At 35.1% G+C, this 16,375-nt stretch overlaps 3 protein-coding genes across 3 annotated transcripts; 1 reads left to right on the forward strand and 2 right to left on the reverse strand.

Annotated features, from left to right (window-relative positions):
- Positions 1-7,030: 7,030 nt before the first annotated feature.
- Positions 7,031-7,980, reverse strand: LOC100691025 (interferon a3-like). Its single transcript, XM_025909948.1, has 5 exons — positions 7,888-7,980; positions 7,686-7,769; positions 7,442-7,591; positions 7,244-7,339; positions 7,031-7,161 (listed from the first exon to the last, which is right to left on the reverse strand). The coding sequence occupies exons 1-5, from the start codon at positions 7,942-7,944 to the stop codon at positions 7,069-7,071; spliced, it is 480 nt and encodes a 159-aa protein (XP_025765733.1). The 5' UTR covers positions 7,945-7,980; the 3' UTR covers positions 7,031-7,068.
- Positions 7,981-11,624: 3,644 nt separating this feature from the next.
- LOC109203209 (interferon a3-like) lies at positions 11,625-12,634 on the forward strand. Its single transcript, XM_019362456.2, has 5 exons — positions 11,625-11,756; positions 11,859-11,942; positions 12,089-12,238; positions 12,341-12,436; positions 12,520-12,634. Exons 1-5 carry the CDS (start codon positions 11,625-11,627, stop codon positions 12,616-12,618), a joined length of 561 nt encoding a protein of 186 aa, XP_019218001.1. The 3' UTR covers positions 12,619-12,634.
- Positions 12,635-14,718: 2,084 nt separating this feature from the next.
- On the reverse strand, positions 14,719-15,867 carry LOC100691290 (interferon a3). Its single transcript, XM_019362190.1, has 5 exons — positions 15,736-15,867; positions 15,536-15,628; positions 15,102-15,251; positions 14,904-14,999; positions 14,719-14,817 (listed from the first exon to the last, which is right to left on the reverse strand). The coding sequence occupies exons 1-5, from the start codon at positions 15,865-15,867 to the stop codon at positions 14,719-14,721; spliced, it is 570 nt and encodes a 189-aa protein (XP_019217735.1).
- Between the last annotated feature and the right edge of the window lie 508 nt (positions 15,868-16,375).

Here is a 16,375-nt window from a genome sequence, read left to right on the forward strand (position 1 = left end):
TCTCTTATAATTAGTGTTATAAACTGCAAAAACTGGTAGGTGATCACTGATGTCATTAATTAATAATCCGCTCACGATGTTGTTTTCCATATTGTTGGTGAAAATATTGTCAAGTAAGGTGGCACAATGTGGTGTAATTCTGCTAGGCCTGGTTATTTTAGGATGTAAACTCAAACTGTACATAGTGTTTAGAAATTCGTTGGTCATTTTATGCTTTTTCGGATTCAACAGGTCAATATTAAAATCACCACAGATGAACATAACTTTTTGATTAGTTTTAGAGAATATTTCTTCTATGAAGTCATTAAATACTTGAATACTAGAGCCAGGTGTTCTATATATAGAACACCTATAGGATTTAGTTTTAGAAGTAGGTAACCCGAAGAAGGGAATTCTCCTTCACATTTTAATGGGAAGATTTGGGAAGATTGCTGCAAAATGAAGCAAAAAGGTGTTGCCTTTATTTATAATGAGCAGACAAAAATGTCTAAAACATGGTGAGTGTTTAGTGTAGAAATACCTATTTGATCATTCACAAAGACAGATCTGCTCTTTTAATACAGAAACTACAAAAATAGTTGGACCTGGACCCGACCACATAGTTTGCTCTTTTAACAGTTTTGTTTGGTTGCTGGTTATTACGACACTCGGTTGCAACTTTTCAGCTATAACCCCACACACACAACAACAACCTCAGGTCCCGGCACGTTTTATATGAGGGAGGCGTGATGAGCTGATGGAGCTCCAATGTGTGTCAGCCTCCCCGCCACACTTACTTTATCACAGATTTTATGAATGCTGTGCAACATTTAACCAATAAAATGGTATTGATGTTAAAGGTTTAGTGCCTTTGAAGATCCTCTGCAATCATGTAATAAGACAAGCTGTTGAAATGTAATAGTTTAGATATTTCAAGCTGTTTGTCATCGCTTTCATAAATTGAAGGCTTATTAAATGTTAACCATAACTTTGACTTATTTACATGAAAAAAGTAAGTTTTTATGTTGTTGTTTTTCTCAGATATATTGTGTAACCTTATATTGAATTATGTCTGGTTGAAAATCTAATAATTCAGTGACAAATGGGATTGAAAAAGTGAATAATTGAATGAAGTAACTCCAAGAATCACCTTTAGTAGTAGCAAACTCCATCAGACATTTGGTGTAGCTTCTTAATAGAAACGCGGAATAATGAGTCTTTCATGACTTCCTTCTGTGATGTTTGCAAGGACAGCAGCAACAGTACACTTGGGCCTTCAGAAACGCCTTTATGCTAAAGACATGGCTCTGAATATTGTCTGTTTAACTGGAGAATCTCATTCCAAGATGTTTTTCGAAAGGTCATTAGCAACCTGTGAATTCTGAATTTTAAGTGATCGAACCACATTTTCTGATATTGCAAGTAGTTCAAGGCTTTTTTTTTTTACACTTGTTTTCCAGCAATCCATAGCAATAATTCCATAAAACAAAACAAAAAAAGATAACTTTTGAAAACAATAGGAAGAACTGCAAACAGATTTGATTTGAAAATTCTCATTTAAAAGAAAAATTAAATAAAACAGGGCAGCATGGTTCTGTAGTTATTCATAATGCCTATTGACTGGACCAATAAAATCCAAAGCAGATGTGTTGACTCACAACAATGATGGCCAATTTGAATCCACTGGCCAGCTGTGGTCCTTCTGAGTAAAGTTTTGATGTGCTTCCTGTGCTTGTGATTTCATCCCACAGTGTAAAGGAATGCACGGGTTAGGTTTCATTATATTATCATCATCATCACCATAAAATTAATTAAAAATATACCCAACAGGTAGAGTATATAGTGAACCTCTTGAAATTGAGGTACACAACAGGTGTGAGGGGCTAACAAAGCAAAATAACCATCAGTGCCAATAGAAAAGGATCAGTCAGTCAGAGAAGACTGAAACCAGTGTGAAGCTACAAACAAACTGCTCTAGACTGGAAGTAAGACTTTCAGGTTCCTCTCTTCTTTACAAAGGACACTTACTTATATAAATTAAAAACACGTATTAAATTCTTTTGTCTTACAGGGAGTGCAGAATTATTAGGCAAATGAGTATTTTGTCCACATCACCCTCTTCATGCATGTTGTCTTACTCCAAGCTGTATAGGCTCGAAAGCCTACTACCAATTAAGCATATTAGGTGATGTGCATCTCTGTAATGAGAAGGGGTGTGGTCTAATGACATCAACACCCTATATCAGGTGTGCATAATTATTAGGCAACGTCCTTTCCTTTGGCAAAATGGGTCAGAAGGACTTGACAGGCTCAGAAAAGTCAAAAATAGTGAGATATCTTGCAGAGGGATGCAGCAGTCTTAAAATTGCAAAGCTTCTGAAGCGTGATCATCGAACAATCAAGCGTTTCATTCAAAATAGTCAACAGGGTCGCAAGAAGCATGTGGAAAAACCAAGGCGCAAAATAACTGCCCATGAACTGAGAAAAGTCAAGCGTGCAGCTGCCAAGATGCCACTTGCCACCAGTTTGGCCATATTTCAGAGCTGCAACATCACTGGAGTGCCCAAAAGCACAAGGTGTGCAATACTCAGAGATATGGCCAAGGTAAGAAAGGCTGAAAGACGACCACCACTGAACAAGACACACAAGCTGAAACGTCAAGACTGAGCCAAAAAATATCTCAAGACTGATTTTTCTAAGGTTTTATGGACTGATGAAATGAGAGTGAGTCTTGATGGGCCAGATGGATGGGCCCGTGGCTGGATTGGTAAAGGGCAGAGAGCTCCAGTCCAACTCAGACGCCAGCAAGGTGGAGGTGGAGTACTGGTTTGGGCTGGTATCATCAAAGATGAGCTTGTGGGGCCTTTTCGGGTTGAGGATGGAGTCAAGCTCAACTCCCAGTCCTACTGCCAGTTTCTGGAAGACACCTTCTTCAAGCAGTGGTACAGGAAGAAGTCTGCATCCTTCAAGAAAAACATGATTTTCATGCAGGACAATGCTCCATCACACGCGTCCAAGTACTCCACAGCGTGGCTGGCAAGAAAGGGTATAAAAGAAGAAAAACTAATGACATGGCCTCCTTGTTCACCTGATCTGAACCCCATTGAGAACCTGTGGTCCATCATCAAATGTGAGATTTACAAGGAGGGAAAACAGTACACCTCTCTGAACACTGTCTGGGAGGCTGTGGTTGCTGCTGCACGCAATGTTGATGGTGAACAGATCAAAACACTGACAGCATCCATGGATGGCAGGCTTTTGAGTGTCCTTGCAAAGAAAGGTGGCTATATTGGTCGCTGATTTGTTTTGTTTTTGAATGTCAGAAATGTATATTTGTGAATGTGGAGATGTTAGATTGGTTTCACTGGTAAAAATAAATAATTGAAATGGGTATATATTTGTTTTTTGTTAAGTTGCCTAATAATTATGCACAGTAATAGTCACCTGCACACACAGATATCCCCCTAAAATAGCTAAAACTAAAAACAAACTGAATTGAATTGAAATTTATTTCAGTCAACAACAACACAACAAATTATAATTTTACATAAAAGTACTCAAATAGTAACCGAAAAAGGAATAGGCTGAAGCCTTGTGGCTTATACTTATCCTATCCCTTACCCCCATAGAAATAATCAAATCCTTAACCAAGAAAATAAATAGCATTGATAAATAAGTTGTATAACAGTTTGAAAAGAAAACAATGATAAATCAAAAAATTTTTCAAACCATCACAAAAAATTTTTAACAAACCAAATTTCTATAACCTTGTGTAATACAAATTTTTAAAATCCTCCTGAAGAATGACAAAGAAAAACACATCTTCAGTTCATCATTAAGTCCATTCCATAATTTAACTCCCAAAACTGACACACATCTATACTTAACATTGGTTCTCACTTTAGGTATTTCAAACTTATAAGACCCCCTCAAATCGTATTTTCCATCTCTTAGTTGAAACATACTTAAAATACAAATTGGAACATTCTTTTTCATCACACGATATATCATTTCTAAAGTTTTAGAATATATAATGTCCATGAATTTTAACATAGATGATCCTACAAAAAACTGGTTGGTGGACTCCCTATATCCAACTTTATTTATTATTCTAATAGCTCTTTTTTGCAATTTAAATATTGAATCCAAATATGTTTTGTAAGTGTTCCCCCAAATTTCTACACAGTAGGTCATATAAGGCAAACAAAGGGAATTATACAATAAATAAAGATAGTTCTTATTCAAAAAATCTTTTGTTTTATAAAGAATAGAAATAGACTTGGATAATTTCCGTTTCACATATTCTATGTGGGGCTTCCAACAAAGTTTATCATCAATAATTACTCCTAAAAATTTTGTCTCATATACTCTTTCAATTTCAACATTATTTAAATTCAATTTTACTTTAATATTACTTTTACTACCTCCAAACAACATAAATTTTGTTTTACTTTCATTCAATGATAGTTTATTAAATACAAACCATCTATTTAACTTCATGAGTTCTGTTTCCACTGTTTTCAGTAATTTCTTTATGTCTTTTCCAGAGCAAAATAAGTTTGTATCATCAGCAAACATCACATATTTTAAAATATCACTAGCTGTACAAATATCATTTATATAAAGTAAAAATAACTTAGGTCCCAAAACAGATCCTTGCGGAACTCCACAAGTTACTTTTCTAAGTTTAGATTTCATGTTATTAATACTCACATATTGGAACCTATTATTCAAGTAACTATTTAACCAAAACTGTACAACACCTCTTAAACCATACCTTTCACACTTCTGTAAAAGTAAAGAATGATCTATCGTATCAAAAGCTTTACGTAAATCAATAAACACACCTATTCCAAACTGTTTTTCATCCACAGCCGTTGCAATATTTTCAATAAATTCCATCACAGCTAGAGATGTTGAGCGATTTCTTCTGAACCCATACTGATGATCATTCAATAAATCATATTTATCAATAAAAGAATCTAATTTGTTTGCAAATAGTTTTTCAAGAATCTTTGAAAACTGAGGCAGTAAAGATACCGGTCTATAGTTTGACACAATCTGTTTATCACCAGTTTTATATAGTGGGATCACTTTGGCAATTTTCATTTTATCTGGAAAAATTCCAGTTTGAAATGATTTATTACAAATATATGTTAAAGGTTGAAGGACACTATGAAGAACTTCTTTAATTAGCGACATGTCAAGGTCATCACAATCCATGGATTTTTTACTCTTGAATTTGCTCACCACTTCTACAATGTCACTCTCACAGACTCCACCAAGAAACATTGAGTTACATTTACAAGAAGTAGAATCTACTTCATCATTTCCTCCTGGTACAGAAATCTCTTTTGCCAAGTTGGGACCTACATTAACAAAGTAATCATTAAATTCATTAACTATGCTCTCAATATTCTCAATCACTACATTACCTCTTTTTACAATACGTGTTGGAGAACATATATTATGTTGATTTTTTATTATCCTATTTAATACACTCCAGGTAGCCTTAATATTATTTTTATGTTTTTGAAGCAGCTGTTCATAATATCTTTTCTTTTCATATCGCATAATAGATGTTAATTTATTTCGATATTTTTTATATTTGTCTTCATTTTCCTTTGTTCTGTGTGTCAACAAAATCCTGTATAACCTATTTTTCTTTTTACAGGCTCTTTCCAGACCTTGTGTAAACCATGGTTTTTTCTTTTTAGAATTTTTGGAAAACTTTTTAATTGGACAATGGCTGTCATAGATTGACAAAAATATATCCAAAAATGCATTGTATGCATCATTAGTGTCTTCCACATAAACTTTTTGCCAGTCATAATTTTCTAAGTCTGTTTTAAAAGCCGCAATTTGTTCTGGTGTTTTTATTCTACCACTGTAATCAATTTGCTTTTCCTCTTGAAAATGAAGTTGATTGTTCATTTCAAACACTGAAAAGACAGGCAAGTGATCACTTACATCTGTGACTAACAGTCCACTAAGTATCTTGCCGTCGATCTTATTAACAAAAATATTGTCGATCAAAGTAGCACTATCCATCATTATTCTGCTCGGCTTTAGAATCAACGGATGGAATCCAAAACTAAACATTGTATCAATAAATTCTGAAGTCTTATTATGGTCGTTTGCCTTCAATAAATCAATGTTAAAATCACCACAAAAAAAAGTCACCTTCTCTTTGTGTTTTTCTAATATTACAGAAATTTCTTTGGTAAACTGATCTATACAGGATGCAGGTGTACGATAAATGCAGCTAACTAATATGTTTTTCGATCTTTCACACTGAATTTCAATGGTTAAACATTCCATCAAGTTATCAATCACAGCAGTCATATTATTAACAACTTTACATTTAAGATACGAAAAAACAAACATAGCAACACCTCCTCCTCTTCTATTCTTCCTATTTTGCCAAAACATTTCATAGCCCTCTAGTCCATCTTGCAATTCTTTGTCGTCATTCAACCATGTTTCTGAAATTGCTACCACTGCAAACTTATTTTGGAATTGATCAAGATACGCTTTAATTTTAGAAAAATTACTGTAAAGACTCCGACTGTTAAAGTGGATTAATGAAAAACCTTTTATCTTGGGATCCAACTCTTCCCCATTATAATATTCACATGTCATATCAACATTCTGATAGAGGTGGATATCTGGATCAATACTACTGTCCAACTCATAAAATTTATAATACTCATAAAATACTCATAAAATTATATAAAACTAAAAACTACTTCCAAAAACATTCAGCTTTGATATTAATGAGTTTTTTGGGTTCATTGAGAACATGGTTGTTGTTCAATAATAAAATTATTCCTCAAAAATACAACTTGCCTAATAATTCTGCACTCCCTGTATTTTGTTTTCCAGGAATCAAAATAATGAAAACATTTAATTGGAAATAAGTGTTATTTTTTTATTGAATTCCAGACAAAACATTTATAAAAAAAATTTTCATTTCCATTGCTCATCATTGAAAATAAATACAAATCCAGTCAACTAATACATAAAATCAGTGGATAAATAAATAAATAAAGGCAATAAATTAATACATTCTTTTTGTGACATGACACTTTAGTTGGCAGTGTATGAAGCCAGCTGTTCTGCTCTCATTAGATGGGCTTTGGTTTCCTTCCTGATCACCTCCCAGGCTTCAGCACTGTGACCCTACAGACACAACAATATTATCATTATTAAAACATGCCAGAGGTGTTTAATTAAAGAATTGGTCAAAACATTAAAGACCTACCTTTTTCTTTAGGACATCATCTGAAAGCCTTTTGAAATACATTTTTGTCTTGAAATACAGTTGTGAATTCTTCTTCTTGTGACTGTGGCTCCCAATCTAAATCAGGAAAAATAGTCATTTAAATATATGTTTTAGCCACGTTAGCACTATAATTTATCTCAGTTATCTCAGTAGTGGTGTTACTGAAAGTGAACTTACACAGGAGTGAAGCTCTTCAGCCTGTTTGTTGAAAATATTGAGAAGGTTCCTCACTGTGCTGTCCTCCCATGATGCAGAGCTGTGATCCTCCTCAAACAGGGCAGCCACCTCCTCCAGAACCTGAACTGTGAAAGCAAGTTTATCCTCATCCTGGACAGACGAGCAATTACAGATTATTTACTCATATGACTGTCTCTGAAAATAAATAAGTTGATTAATTAAGTCAAAGCTGATGTTGACTTACTGATGCTTTGGACACCTGGCGGTACAGGTGATTAGGGAAGACCACAGTGACCTCCACTTCAGTGATGTTAGTGGAGTTATAAGCCTGCATCACACACAGAGACATATCATGTTTGAGTTAACAGGCACTAAGTTTAAATTACTAAATTACAGTCAGTACACTTTTAAATATTTAGACTGAATATTCAAAGATGTGCACTCACCATGGTATCAAGTAGATTCAGAGTCTCTTCGTTGTGCTGTCTGAATTTATGATCCATCCATCTGCAGCTCAACGAGGAGCCTGCAGTGAACAGACCGAGAAACAGACAAGCAAAGAAAATCCTCATCATTTTTTCAAAAGGTATTAATTGCTCTTGTATGAAGCAAACTCAGATGCCTCCTCTTGTTCTGATGGAGCAGACCTGAAGTGCCGCATTTATAGCTTTCCATTTTCTAACCACCTGTGGGAATCCCGAAGGTGAAGGACGGCTTTCACTATGCAGAGAACATTTCGGATTTTAATTTGTATCATAAGGAAATAAAATATCCCAAATGTTAAGACAAACAAAAATTTAAACACTGAGGATTAATTGCCATCATTATAACAGTTACAGGAAATAAACATGTGTAACTGAATACCAAAAAAAAAAAAAAAACATTAAAAAAATCACAATCACAACTCACGACTGATGGTGTAATTCGAGTTATTTGATGTTTGATATGGAAAACGTGTATTACTGGGCTTAGTCTCCAGCACAAAGCTCAGACGATAATTTCAGGAAAATTAGATACTTTAAATGAGTGCTAAATTACAAACACCAAGCAATGCACACACATAGGTTTTTCCTTTATAATGTAAACTTTGAACAATGCGCGAGTTTTATTTCCATTTCAGGGTTAAAATCTGCTCAGATCTTCCCATTAAAATGTAAAGGTGAACTCCCTACTACAGATTACCTACTCATCACGCTAAATCCTCAGAAGGCGAAATATCAAAGGTCGATTCTTAAGAACGATCGTCACAGCGCAGGCGCACATTCACTAACTTTCAGTTTCTTTATACAGGAACTTCCCATTTCTGGCACTACGGATACCTACTGTGCAATTAGACCTGTAGATTTACGTATTGCGTGATTTTCCGTTTAAGTAATTAAATCGCTCATTTGGGCAGTAGAAAAATACCACGTTGGTCAGTGTGCAGATCGAAAACGTTGTGCCTGTACGGAGAGAACTCCTGGGAAAACAAGACCATTACTGAAAATCACAGAAATAAATTAGTATGAAAGAAATTAGGTAAATATATAAATGGGCAATAGCACAAATATTCTGCATTACATAAAATTAAATCAAGTAGCCAAAAATTCCAAAAATTCCATGGCTGGCCCCCTTGGAAAGACTGTCCTATGTAGGTAATAATTTTAATAAACTTGAGCACAAGACAGAGGACGACACTCGACAATAAGTAGAAACATTAACTTGTTTATTCTTGGATATGCATTTTTTGTCAATCATATTGTGTCACTTTGTATGTCTCTCACAATTTCCTGTCGTCACCCCCTCCCCTCTGCTGTGCCCCTACACTGTTCTGTTTTTGGTGTGCCACTCATGTATTTTTCGTGGCCCCCATATGGCCATCCCTAAAAAAGAAATTCTGGACGCGCACCTGCTTCAGTTATATGTGTTTCTTGTTAGAAGCCATCATAAGGAGGCTAATTAACCTTTATCATTTGTTGTCTATTCTTTTGTGTAAATATTATTTCAAAGCAAACGTACGACAATCAACTGTACCGCCAGGCGTCCAAAGCCTCAGTAAGTCAATCTCAGCATTTACTTATAAATGTAATTTTTCCTTTAGAGGAAATCTTCTGAGATTGATCATCTTCTGCTAGTTCCAGGCTGAGGATAAACTGGCACCTTTGCTACTGAATGTCTCTCTAATAGAGGAGGGAATTATGGTAATCTCTTCTTCTTCTTCCAGGCTGAGGATAAACTGGCAAGGCATTTGCAAGTTTGCGAGGCGATACAAGACACTTCAGTGCCTTGTTTTTGGACTCAGAATTTTCCGAGGGCCATTTGATGCACTTAAGTGTGCACCTGTTTATAAAAGCTCCAAAATGGAAGTCTTTAAACTTGCAGCCCTCTGCAGCAGGGGGCTTTTCTTGCCACACACCTACCATTCTGTATCCAGGTGTATTGAAAACGACAACTGATTTTGTCTGACAGAAATTTGCACGTAAATATGAAAAAGAAAGAATCAAATTAAAAAGGGCAGCGTGGTGGTGTTGTGGTTAATGTTACTGTGTCACAGCAAAAAGGCTGGGGGCTTTCTGTGTTGGGTTTTTCTGTTCTTCCAACGCTTGAGGTTTCCTTCCACAAAGAAATGCATTCTTTAGGCTGACTGCCAATGATTGGCTATAGCTGTGAATGCATGTGTTAATGATTGTCTGCCTTGTGGTAGATTTGCTACCTATATCCCATCTGTGGCCCTATGAGAGCTCATACAGGCCCCAGTAAAGAGACTGAGAAACAGACAAGCAAAGAAAATCCTGTTTATGATTTTTCAAAAAGGTATAAACTGCCTTTATATAAGCAAACTCGAACGTCTCCTAGTGATCTAATGAAGCATACTTGCAGCATTTAATTTATAGCAGAGCACACTTTTCATTTTCACACTTTCATCTCAATATTCAGATGGGCTATAACCTCATTCTTTTAATCTGTCTTTTGTAATGTTAATTATCAGTACATTTTTAGATTTAAATTTGTATTGTAATTAAAGAAACTATCCCACATTTAGGGCAAACTAAATATTTAGAATTTGCTAAAATATCACCATAGATAAAGATTAATTTACATCATTATAACGGCTTCAAGCAGGAACACAGGTAACCAAATACCTTAAAAAAGAATGACAACAAACACAACTCACGACTGATGGCATAATTTGAATGGTTTAAACTCTTATATGTATTATTGGGAAATTAGCTGCCAATACAAAGCTAAGAAGATTATTTCTGGAAAATTAGATACAGTTAATTACAACACCAAGCAGTGATGACGTATATGGTTTTGGCTTGGCAGAGGAAGAATAAAAATCTAAACAAAGTCGCATTCCTTCATAGTTTAAACAGTGATTTAAAAAAATAATAATAATTCAGGATTAAAATCTGCTCAGATTGCCATATTAAAATGTAAGGGTGAATCCCCTTCTCCAGGTTACCTGCTTCCCACTCTAAATTCCCAGAAGGTTAAATATTATTCAGAATGCGCGACATAGCGCAGGCGCTGGGTCACGAAATCACTTTCAGTTTCTTTATACAGGAACTTTGTGGCACTGTGGATACGGTGCAATTAGATCTGCAGCTTCACGTACTGCGTAATTAACAGTTTTACGTGTTTAGGTAGTTAATTATATAAATCGAAAATGGAAAAAAAAAAAAATCCTCATTTCTACCGAAAACGTCGTGTCTGTATGGAAAGAATTCCTTGGGAAAAAAAAATTCATGACATAAAAGTCAATGAAATAATTTATTATTAAATAAATAGAATAAAATATAAATGAGCCTAAATGCCTAATATATTTTGGGTTAAAGATATTTAAGTCAAGTATCGAACAATACGTTTAAAATTTTGATTTTTTAGATGTTAGGTCTCGATATAAACAGAGAGAAGGTAAAGCATTTCAGTGATTATAAATAAAATGCATTTCTTAACCGTAGGCGTTATGATTATGTAAATTAATCATTATTAATAGTTTAGGATGTTTAAAATGTATAAATTACAATATAAATAAAAATTCTGAAATGTGTCACTTACCTGCATGATGTAATGAAAGCCACAGGTGTTTTCCGTTTTCCGTTTTTTCTCCTATAAATCCGGCGTTGCAGGTCTACTCCATCAGAACACCAGGAGACATTTGAGTTTGCTTCATACAAGAGCAGTTAATACCTTTTGGAAAATGATCAACAGGGTTTTCTTTGCTTGCCTGTTTCTCGGTCTGGTCACTGCAGGCTCCTCGTTGAGCTGCAAATGGATGGATGATAAATTCAAACAGCACAACGAAGAAACTCTGAAACTACTTGATACCATGGTGAGTGCACATCTTTTAATATTTACGCTAAATTTTTTTAAATGTGCTTAAATGTAGTGCCTGTTTACTGAAACACTCGATGTGCTTCTGTGTGTGATGCAGGCTAATAATTCCACTAACATCACTGAAGTGGAGGTCACCGTGCCCTTCCCTAATCACTTGTACCGCCAGGTGTCCAAATCATCAGTAAGTAAATCTCGGTTTTCCTGATTTTATCCCATAATATCCCAGACTACTTAAAACTTAGAACTTAGACTGCTTAACTTAGAAACTCAATTTTCTTTACAGAGACAGTCATGTGAGTAAATAATCTGTGATTGCTCTTCTTCCAGGCTGAGGATAAACTGGCTTTCACAGTTCAGGTTCTGGAGGAGGTGGCTGCCCTGTTTGAGGAGGATCACAGCTCTGCATCATGGGAGGACAGCACAGTGAGGAACTTTCTCAATATTGTCAACAAACAGGCTGAAGAGCTTCTCTCCTGTGTAAGTTCACTTTCAGTAACACCACGATTGAGATAACTGAAATAAATTATATTGCTAATGGCGCTAAAACATATATTTAAATGACTATTTTTCCTGATTTAGATTGGGAGCCACAGTCACAAGAAGAAGAACTCACAGCTGTATTTCAAGACAGAAATGTATTTCAAAAGGCTTTCAGATGATGTCCTAAAGAAGAAGGTAGGTCTTGATTATTTTTGATCAATTCTTTATTTAAACACCTCTGGCATATTTTACTAATGATAATATTGTTGTGTCTGTAGGGTCACAGTGCTGAAGCCTGGGAGGTGATCAGGAAGGAAACCAAAGCCCATCTCATGAGAGCAGAACAGCTGGCTTCATCTCTGCACACTGTCAACTAAAATCTGTCTGTTACAGGAAGGATGTGTTAATTTATTTATTTTTTTAACTTATTTATCTACTAATTTATTTACTGATTTTTAAGTTGATTGTATAAGTGAATATTTCTAAGTGTTAAACAGCAAATCTTTATTTATTTGTGAATTTACTTTAAACTAAACAGAACATTTTCTGTATCATTTTATATGTTGAAATCAATAAATATTTCCCATTTAAAAAAGAAAGTGGACATATTTTTATTCCTGCAAAATGAAGTAAACTGATGTTGCATTCCCTTTTAATAGGTAGAATCAAATATCAGAAACCTGCTGAGCCGAAGAAAAATCTCTTTGATCGTTCACAAAGACAGATCTGCACGTATCACATAGAAACTACAAAAACAGATTAGTCTATTTTTTTTCTCTCACTTTATCATAAAATTGATTTCATAAGATATCACAACATTTAGCCAAAAAACCTGGGATGAAAACAAACCTGATTCAAATTTCTTCATACATTATGCTGCTGACATTGTGCAGTTGCACTGACTGATGACTGAAAAATACAAACGAAAACATTAATAAAAATCATTAAACAAGATAAGCAAGTTTCAAAGCACAGCACTTATACGTTGTATGCTTAACTGTAAAACCTCAATCCAAGATTCATTTGGAGAAGTCATTATAACTACTACTAGTTATAATGTTTTGTTTTATTTTATAAATATCAGCTGTTTGAGTCTTTCTAAACAACCAGAGTTTATCTTCTCAGTAGACCTGGAGTATAGTAAACTATGCTTTGTTTACATTTCTTGATTCTTAAGAAGAAAAGAAAACGTTATTTGCACCAAATCATTTTTGCCCCTTCCACTTTTTGAAGCCAGCTTTCCTCTGATTGGATACTCAGCCTTCTACATCTGTCTTGCTGAAATGGCCATGTTAAATATATCCCAACTCACTGACATCATATATAGCCAAGACAGGTGAAAAACCTAAGATTCATATTTGTTTCAAAGTAAATACTCTGACAATACCTGAAACTTTGGACATATTTAATAAGCCATCGACCATTGCAATAGTAAATTTATATATAAATGCAGAACTAAGAAAAGCACAATAGTTCAGTTTAAACGAGGGCATAATGGGAAGGATAGAACTTTAAGAACAAATTTGAAATGTCTCATTAAACAGAAGACTCAAATAAAACGGAACAATGCTGTGATGTGTTTAGTTTTCTTGACTGCAGTGACATGGTCACAGGTTTTAATCCACAGTCACAGGGGTCCTTTATCATTGTGGGGTTTGGATGCTCTTTCTGTTCTTGTGGCATCTTCCCCCAGTCCAGACAAGTATACATGGGTTAAATCAACAGGCGATTCAAAGTTGGTCGTAGTTGTGTCATTGTGTTAATGGCTGTATGCAAGCTGTTTAGAGTACGTCCCTCCTTTTGCCTTATGAGAGCTGAGATAGGCTCCATGATGGATTGATGAATGTTGAATAAGGCTGAGTCTATTACATAAGGGAGGCATTGAAGCAAGGTCTGCGACACCTCTGGCAGGAGAGAAGGACTAATCAATAAACTTTCATTTAAAATGGCAAAGTGTAGAGAGACAGAGAGACCTGAGATTTAACATAAGATTAAAAACTTTGTAAAGAAATGACAGACAAGTCATTTCATTATCTAGTAATCACCATCACAAAATTCATTAAAAATATAACCAAGAGGCAAATCTGAACACTACAGGTGTGAGGGGCTAACAATGCAAAATGACCATCAGTGTTAATAGAAACACATCAGTCAGTCAGAGAAGACTTAAACCAGTCTGAAGCAGTTATAGCTACAAATAAACTGCTCCAGACTAAAGATAAGACTTTCATTATTTTTCGGTTTCTTATTTTGTTTCCTATGAATCAAAAGATTGACAATATTCATTTGCAATAAGTGTTCTTTTTATTACTTCAAGACAAAAAAAACTTATAGAAAATATTAGATTTGGTTTGCAAGCACTGAAAATACTGATGCAGTCAACCAATAAATAGAAGTCAATAGATAGATAAATAAATAAATACAAAAAGTAACAGGCAAGCAGATAAATGAATGCATTTTCATGTAACAGACAGATTTTAGTTGGCAGTGTGCAGAGATGAAGCCAGCGGTTCTGCTCTCATGAGATGGGCTTTGGTTTCCTTCCTGATCACCTCCCAGGCTTCAACACTGTGACCCTACAGACACAACAACATTAATATTAGTAAAATATGCCAGAGGTGTTTAATTAAAGAATTGGTTTTAAAAAATAATCAAGACCTACCTTTTTCTTTAGAACATCATCTGAAAGCCTTTTGAAATACATTTCTGTCTTGAAATACAGCTGTGAGTTCTTCTTCTTGTGACTGTGGCTCCCAATCTAAATCAAGAAAAATAGTCATTTAAATATATGTTTTAGCCACATTAGCACTATAATTTATCTCAGTTATCTCAGTAGTGGTGCTACTGAAAGTGAACTTACACAGGAGTGAAGCTCTTCAGCCTGTTTGTTGACAATATTTAGAAAGTTCCTCACTGTGCTGTCCTCCCATGATGCAGAGCTGTGATCCTCCTCAAACAGGGCAGCCACCTCCTCCAGAACCTGAACTGTGAAAGCCAGTTTATCCTCAGCCTGGAAGAAGAAGAACAGATTACCATAATTCCCTCCTCTTTTAGAGAGACATTCAGTAGCAAAGGTGCCAGAAATATATTGTTTGGCTCACATAAATTACCAATATAATATTTACATAACATTGTAGATTATTGATACTATCGGATAACATTTAAAGAAAAACACATAGAAATATGCACCATGTGGCCCATTTGGACTGTTTTATATTACTCACATTTAAGGAGAAATTGTACTGTGCTCTCATTGTGAACTGAGTTTATAAATAAACGCTAAGATTAACTTACTGATGCTTTGGACGCTTGGCGGTACAGATGATTGGGGAAAGCCACAGTGACTTCCACTTCAGCATCTTCAGTGGTGTTGGTGGAGTTATAAACCTGTATAACAACCAGAAACACACAGACAGCTTGTGTGTTAAAATAATCAAACATCAAGTTCAAACCACTAAATGTTGTTACAGTTTTCTTAAAAAGAGCGCGCTCACCATGGTATCAAGTAGATTCAGAGTTTCTTCGTTGTGCTGTCTGAATTTATGATCCATCCATTTGCAGCTCAACGAGGAGCCTGCAGTGAACAGACCGAGAAACAGACAAGCAAAGAAAATCCTCATCATCATTTTTTCAAAAGGTATTAATTGCTCTTGTATGAAGCAAACTCAGATGCCTCCTCTTGTTCTGATGGAGCAGACCTGAAGTGCCGCATTTATAGCTTTCCATTTTCTAACCACCTGTGGGAATCCCGAAGGTGAAGGACGGCTTTCACTATGCAGAGAACATTTCGGATTTTAATTTGTATCATAAGGAAATAAAATATCCCAAATGTTAAGACAAACAAAAATTTAAACACTGAGGATTAATTGCCATCATTATAACGGTTACAGGAAATAAACATGTGTAACTGAATACCAAAAAAAAAAAAAAAAAAAAACATTAAAAAAATCTCAATCACAACTCACGACTGATGGTGTAATTCGAGTTATTTGATGTTTGATATGGAAAACGTGTATTACTGGGCTTAGTCTCCAGCACAAAGCTCAGACGATAATTTCAGGAAAATTAGATACTTTAAATGAGTGCTAAATTACAAACACCAAGCAATGCACACACATAGGTTTTTCCTTTATA

Source organism: Oreochromis niloticus, linkage group LG8, assembly GCF_001858045.2.
Source record: "Oreochromis niloticus isolate F11D_XX linkage group LG8, O_niloticus_UMD_NMBU, whole genome shotgun sequence".
NCBI classification, from domain to species: Eukaryota; Metazoa; Chordata; class Actinopteri; order Cichliformes; family Cichlidae; genus Oreochromis; species Oreochromis niloticus.